General features: G+C 51.0%; 1 protein-coding gene across 1 annotated transcript; it reads right to left on the reverse strand.

The window, feature by feature from the left end:
* Positions 1-328: 328 nt before the first annotated feature.
* Positions 329-13,648, reverse strand: LOC112079238 (receptor-type tyrosine-protein phosphatase F-like). The gene is made up of 4 exons (XM_024145239.2): positions 13,526-13,648; positions 11,757-11,838; positions 11,389-11,613; positions 329-487 (listed from the first exon to the last, which is right to left on the reverse strand). Exons 2-4 carry the CDS (start codon positions 11,769-11,771, stop codon positions 329-331), a joined length of 399 nt encoding a protein of 132 aa, XP_024001007.1. The 5' UTR covers positions 11,772-11,838; positions 13,526-13,648.
* Positions 13,649-14,789: the final 1,141 nt, after the last annotated feature.

The following is a 14,789-nucleotide window of genomic DNA, read 5'->3' on the forward strand; positions in this document are numbered from 1 at the left end:
GACAGGGATACAGAGGGACAGGGAGACAGGGGGACAGGGAGACAGGGAGACAGGGGGACAGAGGGACAGGGATACAGAGGGACAGGGAGACAGAGTGACAGGGAGACAGGGGGACAGGGAGACAGAGGGACAAAGGGACAGAGGGTGCAGTGCATCTTTGGTGCACTCACAATCACACTGACTGATGCAACGCGTGGAAACCTGCATCAAGGTGTTTTCACACACAGACTTTATTTACTATTTATTTATGAAGAGAAGTCCCACTGAGACCAAAGTCTCATCCCCCCACACACACACACACACACACACACACACACACACACACCTCTTACCTCTTGAAGAGCAGGATGGCGATAACGATGACGATGATGAGCACCACGGCCAGGACAGGACCCAGGACCCACAACATCTCTGGCTGCTCTACAGTCCTGGACACGTTAGGAGACACCTGGATAGGGTCGGAGTACGGACTGGCTGAGAACGTCCTCTACAGGAGAGAGGGACAGGAAGAGAGTTAGAATACATACTGGTACGGTCTCAAAGAACCAACAAGCGACTGAGAAGACACAGAGACAGAGATACAGAGAGAGAGAGAGAGAGTGAGAGAGAAAAAGAGAGAGAGAGAGAGAGAGAGACAGAGACAGAGAGAGAGAGAGAGAGAGACAGAGACAGAGAGAGAGAGACAGAGAGACACAGAGTGAGAGAGAGACAGACACAGAGTGAGAGAGAAAGACTCAGAGTGAGAGAGAGAGAGAAAGACTCAGAGTGAGAGAGGGAGACTCAGAGTGAGAGAAAGACTCAGAGTGAGAGAGAAAGACTCAGAGTGAGAGAGAAAGACTCAGAGTGAGAGAGAAAGACTCAGAGTGAGAGACATTTGAAATGTCTTTATTATTTTGGAACCTTTGTAAGTGTAATGTTTACTGTTCATTTTTTATTGTTTATTTCACTTTTGTTTATTATCTACTTCACTTGCTTTGGCAATGTTAACATACGTTTCCCATGCCAATAAAGCCCCTTGAATTGAATTGAGAGAGAGAGAGAGAGAGAGAGAGGAGAGAGACCTGAGAGAGAGAGAGATGAGAGAGAGAGAGAGAGAGAGAGAGAGAGAGAGAGAGAGATGGAGGAGGAGTAGAGAGTAGAGAGAGAGAGGAGAGTAGGAGCGCAATGTATGACATTAATTAGAGACCAGCATAGTTGCCGTTCAGATTGAACACATGATCCACAAAGAATTCGAGAAACCCGAAGATCGCAATATGACTAAACTTGCGCCATATCTATGGTGAAATTCCACAGTGGTGCCATCACATGCAGAAAGATTTGGTGACCTGTTGCCACAGGAAAAGGGCAACCAGTGGGAAGAACAAACACTCATTGTAAATACAACCCATATTTATGTTTATTTATTTTAACTTGTGTGCTTTAACCATTTGGTAGCATATTGTTATCAAACAGCTGTATATCTTATAAGTATTATGAATTTGTAATGTCTTTATTGTTTTGAAACTTCTGTATGTGTAATGTTTACTGTTAATTTGTATTGTTTATTTCACTTTTGTATATTATCTACCTCACTTGCTTTGGCAATGTTAACACATGTTTCCCATGCCAATAAAGCCCCTTGAATTGAATTGAATTGAATTGAGAGGGGAAGATAAGGAGAGAAGAAGACAGGGAGAGAGGTGTGACACACATACACTCCAGACTTGTTTTAGCACATGGTAATTATCCTTCAAGCTGCGTAGTATGTGTATCCAGGTTAGTTGGTGTTAGACTGTAGAGCTACCAGGGCTCTAAACGTGTAGGAGAGTCTGCGACAAGGCAGTGTCTCAATACAACTCTACGTGTCTTTGTGAGACCATACAATAGGTGTTTCAATAGCATCCGTGTTAGTTGGCGTAGAGAGTTGAGGAGAGTCATTACTGTAAGCCAGTGGTCTCTACTCTAAATCAACAACGTGGTGCTCTGTGGTGATAGAACCCCTCTAATCGGGGCTCCTGATTGGTGCAGCGCTCGGCACTGCATCTCAGTGCTTGAGGCGTCACTACAGACACCCTGGTTTTCTCTCTCATTCTCTCTCTCCTCATCTTTTCATTCATCAGTATTCTAGCTTGCTTGTTCGAATCAGAATTTGTTCTTAACTGACCTGCCTAATTAAATAAAGGTTACGTAAAAAAAAAAAATGTTTTTTTAAATTACAAATTGTGTGTGAAATCACTCCAGTCTCCTGAGCAGCACCACAACACACCAGGCGGACTTCCTGTCCTAAGAGTTCCTCTCCTTCCTGTCTGAAAGTCTCTCTGTTTCACAAGTATGACGTTTTCTGATTTTTGTTGTAGTCGTTTAGCAGACGCTCTCCTCCAGAGTGACTTACAGGAGCAATTAGGGTTGAGTGCTTTGCTAGTCGGCCCGGGGATTCGAACCAGCAACCTAGGCTATCTGACGAATGAGAAAGATGAAGAGAAAGAGAATGAGCTATATGACGAGAAAGACAGAGATGAAAAGAGACAGAGAGAGAAAAAGACAGAATGAGAAAGATGAAGAGAAAGAAAGTGAAAACTAAGTTGAGTGTGTGTGGGAGGAAAGGAGAGGAAAGGAGAGGAGAGGAAATGAGAGGCGAGGAGAGGAGAGGAGAGGAGGGGAGAGGAAAGGAGGAGCGAGAAGGTAGAGGTGGACTGGTGAGGATCAGTGAGAGGAGAGACGGAAGTATAGAATAGGAGAAGGCGATAAGGACTTATAGAGCAGGGAGAGGGGAGAGGAATGAGAGAGATGAGGATGAGAAAGGATGATGAGAGAGAGAGAGGGAAGTGAGAAGAGGAAGAAGGAAGAGAGGAGAGGAGGCAGGAGGAATATGAGAAGGAGAGGAAGAGGAGAGGAAAGAGACTGAGAAGAGAGGAAAGGAGGAGAGGAGCAAATTAAATGAGAGGAAAGGATGAGGGATATAAGATAAGAGGGAAGGAAAGGAGAGTGGAGGAAAAGAGGGGAAAGGAGGAGAGGCAGAGTAATACTTAAGAAGAGGTAGATAGGAAAGGCAGGAGCAGGAGAGAGGCAGATAGAATATGAGAGGGCAGTAGGAAATGAGTAGGCGAAGAAATGGCAGAGGTAATAGGGAGACGGTAAAGCAGCGAATGAGAGGAAAGAGGACGGAAATCGAGCAGCAATGATAGATGCAGCTGCGCAAAGATGAGGCAGGATGAGCAGGCTATGAGGTAAATCGACCGGAGCCGAGCAGAAGGACAATTGAGGTAGAGGAACGTGTATGTAGTTACGCTTTTTCTCGCCTTACGGCAAGAGAGGGCAACACTCCGCAGTGCTCACTGTTTCTTTGGCCTTTCCGGTGGGCTCCTGTTGCCACGGTCGTAAGGAAGAACGGGCATAGTGGATTCTGTTAAATGCGTTGGCCACAACGGGTAGGTCATGTGTAGTTCAAGTTGAACAGCTGTAGCTCAGGACTGATACTTCAGGTAGGGTAAGGAAGTCTTCGAAGAAGGCCCAGTTCTGAATCTGTTTAACTGTTTTTTGAGAGGGATGTGAGAGGAGAGTTACTTGAGTAGGATGATGCTTTATGAGAATGAGAGGGGAGACTGGAATTGTGTAGATTAGAGATAAATGCTGAAAGGGAGTTAGGTGAGAGGAAAGGCTGAAGGCACGCATTTGAAATGTGACGAGGCAGAGCCAGAGAAGAGGATGTGCTACGGATAGGCAATTCAGTGCAGCCAGCCTGCCTATACTGCAGGGGTCCTATCAGTTAATATATCAGAAGGGTTGTCAAACTTACACATAGGTTCTGACTCCCCAATGAAATACACACTACATCGCTCTTTTTCCTATAACCTAGGTTGTCTGGCCAACTATCTTTATTGTTATACTCCACCGGTCTGTGCCCATAGGGAAATAGGGTGTTCACTCAATTACACATATGCTAGATTGCCGTTTTCTTAAACTGATGATTCCGTAGACATGCTGCATTAGGGATCCATCGCTTATCACGCTTGCACATTTTGTCCTGTCACCACCGTCCTCTCCATGTTCCCTCGTTGTTTAAAGTTCACCACTGAGCCGGTTTTTTGTGCACACCACATCCAAACAAACGCAGCAGCATGCTGTCCCACCATCATCATGGGACCTCCAGTTTCTGTTTTTATCCGCTGCTGTGTTCCTCAGGACTGGTTAATCATTACCTGCTGTGCTCTCTTCCATGCCCATCTTTTGCTTCTCTATGTTCTCCTGTCTCTCTGCCGTATGCTCTACATGGCTGCCGTAGTCCACCTCTCTCGGTCTGCTACTCTTATCTCTCCTCTTTCTCACCTTCCTGCGTTCTCTCACTCCTCTCCTCTTCTCAAGCTATCTCTCTGTCATCTCAATCCTCGTTCCTTCTGCCTTGCCCTACTCGTCCTCGTCCTCCTTGTCCGGGCTACCTCTCCTCTCTGTCAGTCTTCTCTGCCCTAACTCTGCTCTCCCAGTCATCTCTTCCCCTATCTCTCTTCTGCTTTGTCTTCCTCTTTCGTTCGCTCTTTCATACCTGTCTCATCAGTACCTCGGCCTTCCGCTGCCTCCCTTCTCCTCTGCTTCCCCCTGCTCTCTCACTTCTTGCTCCATCCCTGTCCCCTCTTTCTCCCTTTTGGGCTACCGGTTTCCGCGAGATCACCCGGCCCTTCCGCGCTTGCCCGCGTATTCATCTCCCTCTGGGTTTGGTCTGGCGTGCCCCCAGACTTTCGTCCTCCGTCCTCTGGCCTCTCCCCCCCCGTTGGCTCTCCGTCCTGTCCTCTTCTTCGCCCCTATGCGCCTCCTGTCGCCTTGCTTCTCCCCTTGCTCTCTCTCCCGCGTGCTCCTCTCGCCGGCATCCGCTCTCTCGTCCTCTGCTCACTCTTCCTGTCCCTTCGTTCCACCTTGCCTGCCTCTTCTGTGCGCCGCCCTGTCTCCCCATCTTGCTCTCCTCCCTCGCAGTCTCTCTCCTCCGATCCATTCTCGCGCCCAGTCCTCCGCTCGCCCCTGTCCCTCTCCTCACCCTCGGCCCCGTCTCGTGCCCGCCTGCCGGCGTCCACTGTCCCTCTTCCGCTCCGTCGCTCACCTGTCGCAGCTGCTTCGTCGCCCTCTCCTCCTTGGCCCTACTCTCTCACCTTGATGCTCTCCCCGTCGCCGTGCCTTCTCTCTTTCCCTTCCGCCCGGGACTTTTGGCATTTACTCCTCCTCATCCTGTGTCTCCTCTCTCATTCCCCCTCCCTTCTGTGCCTTCTGCTTCGCTCGGGTCTCCTCCCCTCTCTCTGCTCCGTCCTGGGGCTTGCTTCCGCTGCTAGTCCTTGCTCCTCTCCCTCGTCGTCTTTTTCTGCCCTTGCTTCTCTGTCTCTCTTTTGCTGCCTCTCCGTCCCCTCTCTCTCCCTTGCGTCTCTCCTCCCTACTCTCTCCCACCTTCTTGTCGCTCACGATTATCAGCTCTCCTGGTCACCCCTTCGGGGTGGCGGGCTCATCATCGCCCCCGGTTCCGCTCCCCTGCGTGCCCTGTGCTCCCTTCCTCTCTCCCCTTTGCGTCATCTCCTGTTCCCTTCTCTTCTTCTCCTTAGTCTCTTGCTCCTTCGGACCCATGCCAATCTCTCTCCGTTGCTTGCTCTGCAGTGTTTAGCGCTGTTGCTTGCTTCTGTGTTTCGTGTGGTGTGGTTTTCGTGGGGTTCCCGGGTGGGATCTGGAGGGTGTCCCTGACGGGGTCGTGTGCGTAGCGCCCTGCCTGCCTTCGCAGCGTCGGGTCTCCCGGAGGTTGCGCACGGGGGAGGCCGTCGGACCCGGATCTGCGGTGTTGTGTGGTCCGGGTGGGGGTGCTGTGGCCCCGGCAGTGGCTCCGCGTGGCGGGGGCGTTTGTTGGTCCCGGTTTTCCTGCTGTTGTGTTTGTCCGTGCATGCCTCGCCCTGAGGGGCGGCCCGCACATTTTTTTTTTTTTTAGGTATTGTTCTTTTTTTGTTGGGCTTGGTGTGTCTTTTTTTTGTGCGCGTCTTTGCGGCTGTGCCCGGTGGGCGTCGCGGCGTGTTTCTTTGCGTGTAGGCACCGCGCGCGGGTGGTCCCGTCCGACGGCGCTGCCGGGCTGCGCATTTGTGTGCGGGCACTGGGGCGTCTGGGGGTCGTGGGGGGTGGTCTCGGCCAGAGCCCAGCGGATTGGGGGCTTCACGCATGCTCACTTCTCTGGGGTCACGCTGGTCTCAGTCGACTGGTGGCTAGGATGGAGCGAGGGTTGCTCCGGCTGGGTCCTCGCTCGCCTCACCTTGCCTCTCTCTTCTTTCCCGTCGCCTATGCTCGTTCCCTTGCTACTCTCGACCTGTCCCCTTCTCGTCTCCCCCGTCTTGCCATTCGGGGTCGTTCCCTCTCTCTCAGTCTTGCTGGCATCGTCCCTGCCCTCTCGTTCATCGCTATGCTGCATCTCCCCTCTCTCCTCCTTTCCTCTGCATCACGCGTGTCTCCTCGTGATAGAGTTGCGTCCCTCCATCCTACATCTCATGTTAGTCAATAGAGGCAAAGAAGCTTTGGAGGCCTCAGACGGGCCATCAGGCAACATAAGCCCTGTTCTATCTTCCCCATTTCCGCGTGCGTCACTCTGTCGAATCTGTTTCAGTCATCTACATCCTCTCTCTGATAATCAGGTTCATCTCTCTCTCTCCTACATCTCTCATGTCCGGGTCCGTCCTCTTCTCCCCTTCGCGTCCTCGTCTCGTTCACCGTCTCTCCTCTCCCTCTTCCTTCTACGTCGTTTCAGTCATCTCCCTCTCCTCCTCTCTCTCATGTGTCAAGGGTCTCTCCCTACTCTGCCTCTCTCTCTCTGTAGCAGATGTCGTCTGCGTCCTCCCTCCTCCTTGCTTGCTGTTCAGTCTCCCCATCTGCCTCTCTCTTCTCGCGCCTGTTCAGTCTTCGCTCCGTTCTCCTCCTCTCCTCTGCTGTTCAGCCAGCGTCCTTCACTCCGCCCTCTCCTCCTCCTCCTGCCTGGCTTCAGTCTCTCCTCTGCCTTCCCTCTTCTCTGTTCAGTGTCCTCCTTCTCCCCTCTCTCGCTGTTCCAGGTCTCTTCCTCTCGTCCCTCTCGGTCTCCCTGTTGCACGTCTGCTCCTCTCTCCTCTCTCCTTGTTGCAAGGTCTGGACTCCGGTCTCGCTCCATCTCTCTGTTCACAGTTCTCTTCCTCTCCTCCTCTCTCTGTCAGTCAATCTGCCTACGTGCTTCTGTTCAGTCTCTGCCTCTCCTCCTCTCTCTGTCAGGCTCTCTCCTCTCTCTCCTTCATCTCGGGGTGTTCAGGTTGGTCTCATTCCTATCCCCGTCGTCTTCCTGTGTCAAGCTCTAGGCTCCTTCTCCTCACTCATCTGTGTCTGTTTCAGTCCCTCGATCACTCTCTTGTTAAGTCTCGTTACCTCTCTCTCTGATTTAGTTCTCTCTCTCGCTCTCCTCCTCATCTCTTTCAGGTCTCATAACTCATCACCCCTCTCCCCTTCGGCTGTTCAGGCTCCTTCCTACTTCCCCCATCCCTCCATGCTCTGCTCGTGTCAGACTCTCCTCCCTCTCCGTCATCTCTCTGTTCAGACTCATCATTCCCTCTCTCGATGCTTCAAGGCTCTCTACACTCTCATGCCATTCCTCTTCTCTGTAATCCAGATTCCCTCTCCCTCTCTCCTCCTCTTCTTCAATGTTCATGCTCTCTTCCTCCTCCGTCTCTCTGCTCAAGCGTCTCTCCGTCTCGCTCTCTCTGCTAATGTCCAGTACATCGTGTCAATCGTCCCTCCTCTACTCTGTCATTGTGTTCACATTGTTCTCTTCACATCTCCTCCTCTCTCTGTTGTCCACTCTCTACTCTCCTGCACTCTCTCTTGTTACAGAGTCTCTCCGCTCTCCTACTTCCTATTACAGTCCTGCTGCTCGATCTTCTCCTGGCTCTCTGTTCAGTCTCTGCCCGTGCTCCCTCCCTGCTCTGTTCAGGTCTCTTCATCTCCTCCTCTCTCTGTTCAGTCTCTCCTCATCCTCCTGCTCTCTGTTCCGTCTCTCCTCCTCCCCCTCTCTCTGCTATCAGCCTCATCTCCTCTTCCCTCCTCGTCTCCCTGTTTCAGTCTCCTCCTCTACCTCTCTGCTCGTCTATTCAGACGCTCAGCTCCTCCTCCCCTCATCTCTTCTTGTTCAGGGCCATTCTCGTCTCTCCCTCCTCCTCTCTCTGTTGCTTAGTTCCTCGTCTCCTTCCTCTCTTTCTGTTTGCAGATCGCTCGTCACTCTCCTCCTCTCTACGTGCTTACAGATCGTCTCTCTCCCCTCTTCTCTCTGTTGCAGATCCTCTCCTCGCTCTCGGGCTAACCTACTTCATCCTTCGTATCGTCTCTCCTCTCGTGCTTCCTCGGTGCTCTGGTTCAGCATTCTCTCCTCCCTCTCTCTTCTTTAGTTAGTTCCTCTGCCTCTCCTCGCGCTTTCTCTGTTCAGCTCTCTCCTCTCCTCCTCTCGGTCTGTTCAGTATTCTCGCCTGTCACTCTGTCCTCCTCTCTGCTTCGTGGGGCAGCCCAGTCCTCATCCCCTTCTTCCTCTCTCGGGTCTGCTGTATTCTGATTTGTCTCTCCGTCCTCTCCCTCTCTGTTCAGGCTCTCTCCTCCCTTTCTCCTCTCTCTGTTCTAGTTGTCCTTCCTTCCTATCTCTCCTCTCTCATCTCTGTCAGGTCTCTCTCCTACTCAACACTCTCTTCTCTCTCATCCAATCTTCCTTTCACAAACCTCACATAGATCAGAAGGGTTACTTGATTCATTATTATTGTTCGTGTATCCTTCTTTTCCCACCATCTCGCTTATCTTATAAGTAGGAAACTGAAGGGACTGCTCCTAGACTCCTCACTCTCCTCAGCCCTCCCTTGCCTGAACTTACTTTCCTCTCTCGTCCTCCATACGCTCCTGTCGTCTGTCGGCTTCCCGTCCCTCTCATAACACGGGTTTCATATTATTGTAAGCTGTCACACTCTCTCTCTCTCATCTCTCCTGTGCGTTGTGTCTAATCGATAGACGTTCATATGTTTATACGTCACTACACCTGATATCTCATGCGCCAAGTTGTCCCCATCTCCGCCCGACACCTTTTTAGGCGAACCTCACCAGGGATAGCTGATTACGGTCCGAAAGAAAACACGGTCTCAACTCCTTTGTCATCCCGCATCCTCTCTTCAATGCCGAGTCTTTTCATCTGCTCTTCCGTCTCTCCCGCATCTCTCCTCCTCTCGTCTCGGTATATCTCTCTCTCGTTCTGTCGTCTTCTCTCCTAGCTCTCTCTGCTCTCACTACTCCTCTTCGTCAATCTAAACTCCTGTCTATATCAGCGTTAGAACTAGGGTCACGGCGACAAGAGCTAGGCTTTCGGAGAGAGAAGGAAGAGAGGAATGAGGAGAGAGAGAGAGAGACAGAGGAGCACAGAGAGAGGGAATCATACGAAGACAGACCAATACTGCTACGAAGGGTGAGGAGCATTTAGGAGCAGGTAGGGAGCCAGGAGAGAATTAAGTATGCCGCCCCTGAGCCAAGACCTAGGGGCAAGAAGAAGAGAGACGCGAGTAACCCAGTAGACCATTGACTGCAGGAGATGAGAGAGAGGCAGAGAGAGACGAGGGAGAGAGAAGCATGGGGTCCTCGACTAACGCAGTAGGCTGAGAGAGACATGAGAGAAATGCGCTCGATTACAGCATGATGAGAGAAGAGAGAAGGGGGAGATGCAAAAGGGCCCTGGCGGTAGCTAGCCTGCTTGAACATATGCAATGCCCATGGGTCCTCCTGCAATGCCGCAGCTTTGTTGCCTCCCGGGACTGGTGGCCGGCGTCCTTCTCTCGCATGCCCAGGTGGTTCCTCTCGCATTCTGCCCAGGGTTCTTCCGCCATGCCCAGGCGTCTCTGCTGCAATCGCCTCGAGCTGGATCCTGCTGCCGACCCCGTCGGGTCCATGGGTCCTCCCTGCAATCCGCCAGTCCGCTCTCGTCATGCCCCAAGTGGCCTCGCTCTGCAGTGCCCCAAGGGTCTTCCTGCATGCGCCAGGGGATCCCTCTTTCGGTTGCATCGTGCCGAGGGTTCCTCTGCATTGCCCAGGGTCCTCGCTGCATCCAGGTCCTGCAGCCCGGTCTCCTCGCCCTTCGCTTGCATGCCCAGGGTCCTGGCTCACGGGTCTCTGCATGCCAGGGTCCTCCGCCTGGGTCCCTCCTGCATGCCGCGGTCTTCCTGCCGATGCCCAGGGTCCTCCCTGCATGCCCAGGGTCCTGCCTGCATCCCAGGGTTCCTTCCTGCAGTCGACCAGGGTTTGTTCCTGCATGCCGGCAGGTGTCCTTCCTGCCATTCCCTAGGGTCATGCGCTGCCAGTGCCTGCCTTCTCTTCATGCTGCCCAGGTCTTCCTGCATGCCCCAGGGTCCTGCTGCATGTCCCTGGGTCCGTGCTTTCCTGCTATGCCAGGGTCGTTCCTGCATGCCCAGGGTCCTCCTCTGCATGCCCAGGGTCTTCCTGCATGCCCGGGTCCGTCCCTGCATGCCACGGTGTCTCTGCATGCCCAGCGGTCCTCCTGCCATGCCCAGGTGCCTGCTGCATCCCTTCCCAGCACTACGGTATCTGGGCCTATTTGACTTTCATTTGCTCTGCCCTGTGGAGTTTCCTCAGCCTGGTCCCACAGAGAGAGCTTTGGGCTCCAGTCCTGTTGCGACAACTGGACTGGTTACCGACCTCCACAGGTCCAGAACATTACAGTTACTAGTGTCAGTATAGACCCCCATATAAACCTGAAGGCCATTGGATAGACGCAGGCCATTTACAGAGTGACGGACGAAACAGTCTAAACTGTATTTTCTGGAACACATCTCTACAATATGTGAGTCTTTCTAGGTACAGCACAATTCTATTTTCGTGTGTGTGTGTGTGTGGTGTGTGTGTGTGTGTGTGTGGTGTGTGTGGTGTGTGTGTGTGTGTGTGTGGTGTGTGTGCTGGTGTGTAGTGATGTGTGGTGTGTGCTGTTGTTTAAGGTTTTTTTTTTTTCCGTGTTTTGGTTTTTTAACTTCTTGTGGTGGACCAGAAGTCGCCTGCACAAAGAATATGTACGAACAGTACAAGTTGACCAGCATTTTGTTAGTCGACCACAAGGTCAAATGCTATTTCTAGGGGGTTTAGGGTTAAGGTTAGAATTAAGTTAAATATTAAGGTTAGGAGCTAGGGTTAGGTTTAGGGTTAGGATAACGTTTAGGTTTTTGGGTTAGGGTTAGGGTTAAGGTTAGGGTTAGGGTAAGAGTACGGGTTAGGATTAGGGTTAGGGTTAGGTGTTAGGGAAAATAGGATTTTGAATGGGACTGAATTGTATGTCCCCACAAGGTTAGCTGTACAAGACTGTGTGTACGCGTGTGTGTGTGTGTGAGTATATCTGTCTCTATTTCTTACGTGTTTGTCACTGTTGTCCTCCTCTTGCTCCTTCAGTGCCGCCAGTACAAAGGCCTGGTAGTGCTGGTGACCCGGTAGGGGGCGGTTGTAGAAGCCGTTGTAATTCTTCTCATCTCCCAGCGTGAACGTAGCGGGCAGCGAGGGCAGCTTGGCAGCGATGTACGGCCGCGTGGGCTCAACCTGGCGCCTACGACGCAGGACAGGACCCTCGCCGGACTCCAACAGCTGAGGAAAACGGTTTTCCAGATTAGACGTTAAAGGTTGAAGTTCAAGGGTTAGAGGTCAGGGAGAAGTCTCAGACGCACCCTACACCCTACGTAGTGCTCTAGGGTTACCTTGACAACCCTGATGTTGATACGACCACTCACCTCCTCCAGGTCCATCTCGTCGGGGTTCTCCCATCGCCGTGACGACGACGGGGACACCGGCACCACCACGATGTAGTACCATCTGAGAAACAAAACCCCACAACACATGACATGTACACACCAACATTTATACATTTAGTTGAGCTTGAATTTGGTCTTTTCACAATATGAGTAACATAGTTTTACTTCCCCCCCCAACAGAACGGTGAGGTCGTGAATAAACCACCGATTGGCCAGATCCTCAGGAAGATGACATCATCCTTTTTTTGGAAATAGCAAGCATTCTCCTCTCTCCTCTCCTCCCTCTGCTCCTCTCTTCTCTCCCCCTCTCCTCTCCTCTCCCCTCTCCCCTCCTCTCCTCTCCTCCCCCCTCTCCCTTCCTCTCCTCCCCTCTCCCCTTTCCCTTCCCCTCCTTTCTGCTCCACGTGTGACTCCGTCTTTCTGTTCGTCTCAGAGTGGTTTGAAGACATAATCTAACAAGATACGCTTACTACTCAATACACCAGCTGCAGTTACGATACTGTCATCTGAAACTGAGCCCTCAACAATGTTGTGTACGTTTGGTGTGTGTGGTGTGTGTGTGGTGGAGAGTGTGTGTGGTGGTACGTGTGTGTGTGTGTTGTCGTGCGTGCGTCGTGTTGGTGCGAGTGTGTGTGTGATGTGTGCGTGTGAGGTGTGTGTGTGTGTGTGTGTGGGTGAGAGAGTGTGTTGTTACGTGTTGTGTGTTGTGTATGTGTGTGTGTGGTGTGTGTGTGTGTTGTGAGAGAGTGTGAGTGTAAGTGTGTGTGTTGTTGGTGTGTGTGTGTTGTGTGTGTGGTGTGTGTGCGTGCGTGCGGGTGCGGTTGCGTGCGTGCGTGCGTGCGTGACGCCTGCGTGCGTGCGTAGCGTGGCGTGTTAAGCCTCTCAACCGGTGCTCCAACAGCACAGTAAATCTTTTTTACCAACATCAGGACGCTGTTTCCGGCTCTGACTCTCGGTTGCCCCTGGGACTGGGATAGCCAGTGGTAGAGGAAGGGCTCTTCCTGTATGTCAAACCAGTTCACTTTCTGGACTGCCTTCCAAAAAGGGGCAACTATTCCCTACATAGTGGGCCACTACTTTGTTTATCCAGAGGTCCTCATGGGGGGCAATATTTGGGTACAATTTGGACATTCTGAGTTCTTACATTTTGGGTCATTTTTTGAAGGTAATTTGACCCAATGTCCCGATTTGACAGAAGGTAAAAAAAAGTATTGGCATAATTATGCTGCAGTAGAGGAATGGACCGTTTCAGATGGTAAACACAAGGATCATGTACTTCCTGTTTGCTTTCTACAAAGCGTTTGGCTACTTCCTGTTTGCTGTCTATAAAGTACTTTGGCTACTTCTGTTTGCTTTCTACAAAGCTTGGGCTACTTCCTGTTTGTTGTTACAAAGAGTTTGGGCTACTTCCTGTTTGCTGTCTATAAAGACTTTGGCTACTTCCTGCTTGTTGTTTCTACAAGTGAGTTTGGGCTACTTCTGTTTGCTGTCTATAACAGACTTTGGGCTACTTCCTGTTTGTTGTCTACAAAGAGTTTTGGGCTTACTTCCTGTTTACTTCATTAGTCAGTATGTGTTAGAAAGGCATTTACCTAAAAAAAACTCCCAGCCGAACGATTACATGGAGGTGATTGGTGTTTTCATGGTCCGATATCAAATACTAAAACCTGACTAGTCCTTTACATTAGACATGGTCCTAAATAGTAGTAGTTAAAGTTGTAGCTAAGTGAGTTACAATTGATACTAACCTGACTTGACTAGTAGTACTGTACTTTAGGCAGGTCTATGTGAGCTTCCCTTTCTGGTTGTGCTGAGTCGAGTAGAGGACAGGTTTAGTCTTCAGGAGGCTGGGGCGGTCCTGAATGGACACCTGTTGCCTGTAAGTCCTCGACCTGCGGTGTTTCTCTGGACAATCAACACAAAGCTGTAGTCTGTATCAGGCTGGCAGTCTGGGTGATCAGCTTCCTTTCAAGTTCCCTGGACCTCACACTCTGCTTGGTTATACAGGACTGGAGGAGACACAAACAACACACACACACACACACACACACACACACACACACACACAACAAACACAACACACACACACACACATACACAACAACACACTACACACACACACACATGCGTACTCCATCGCACGCACGCACACACATCACACACATACACACACACACAACACACATCACACCACACACACACACACACATGGAACAGACACACACACACCAACACACACACACACATGACACATATACACGACAACACACACACAGACCACACGCACACGCAGGGTCAAAGTAGTGGTTTAGTGTTTAGGAAGACACAGACAGACACGACAGACAGACAGACAGAGACAGACACAGACCAGAACAGACATCAGACAGAGACAGAGACAGACAGACAGAAGACAGCTGCAACAGCCAGTAGGCTTTTAACTTGAAAGGCACTTGGGACTGTAGTTTTTCTGGCACTTGTCCCAAGTGAGCAGGAAACTGATGTTATGTACGGAGGCTTTGAAACCGCAAACTTGTGGCAAACGCTGTGGTGGGGGGGTTAAAATCCGGGTTTAGATGATTACTGGTCTGGACATGACAACTTTAAAACACGTTCATTTATTACATTTGATTAAAGATCTTAACAACAGCACCCAGGTTCAGAAGTCGATTACCATGACATGAGCACTAACCGTACGTGGGAGGAGAATACTGAGGCTTCAAATATTCACATTCGGTGTGGATAAATAAATCATCTATCCCGACATGTAATGAGGTGGAAAGCAGATAGTACAAACCAGCCCCTTGTGTTTATTGAGGTGAAATCGGAGTGCGGAATACCCAGCCCCTGTGTAGAAGAGGTTGAAAAGTGAGGTACTACCAGGCCCTGTGTAAAATGAGGTGAAACAGATGAGGACAATCCAAGCCTCCTGTGTTAATGAGGGAAACCAGATGAGGACACCGAGCCCCATGTGTTAATGAGGTGAAACAGATGAGGACACGCAGCCCGCTGTGT

This window comes from Salvelinus sp. IW2-2015, unplaced genomic scaffold (assembly GCF_002910315.2).
Source record: "Salvelinus sp. IW2-2015 unplaced genomic scaffold, ASM291031v2 Un_scaffold7324, whole genome shotgun sequence".
NCBI lineage: Eukaryota > Metazoa > Chordata > Actinopteri > Salmoniformes > Salmonidae > Salvelinus > Salvelinus sp. IW2-2015.

Coding starts and splice junctions, on each gene's coding strand:
- LOC112079238 (XM_024145239.2), bottom strand. Junction 488..11,388: donor AGGACAACAGTGACAAACAC/GTAAGAAATAGA, acceptor TCTCTCCTGTAG/AGGACGTTCTCAGCCAGTCC.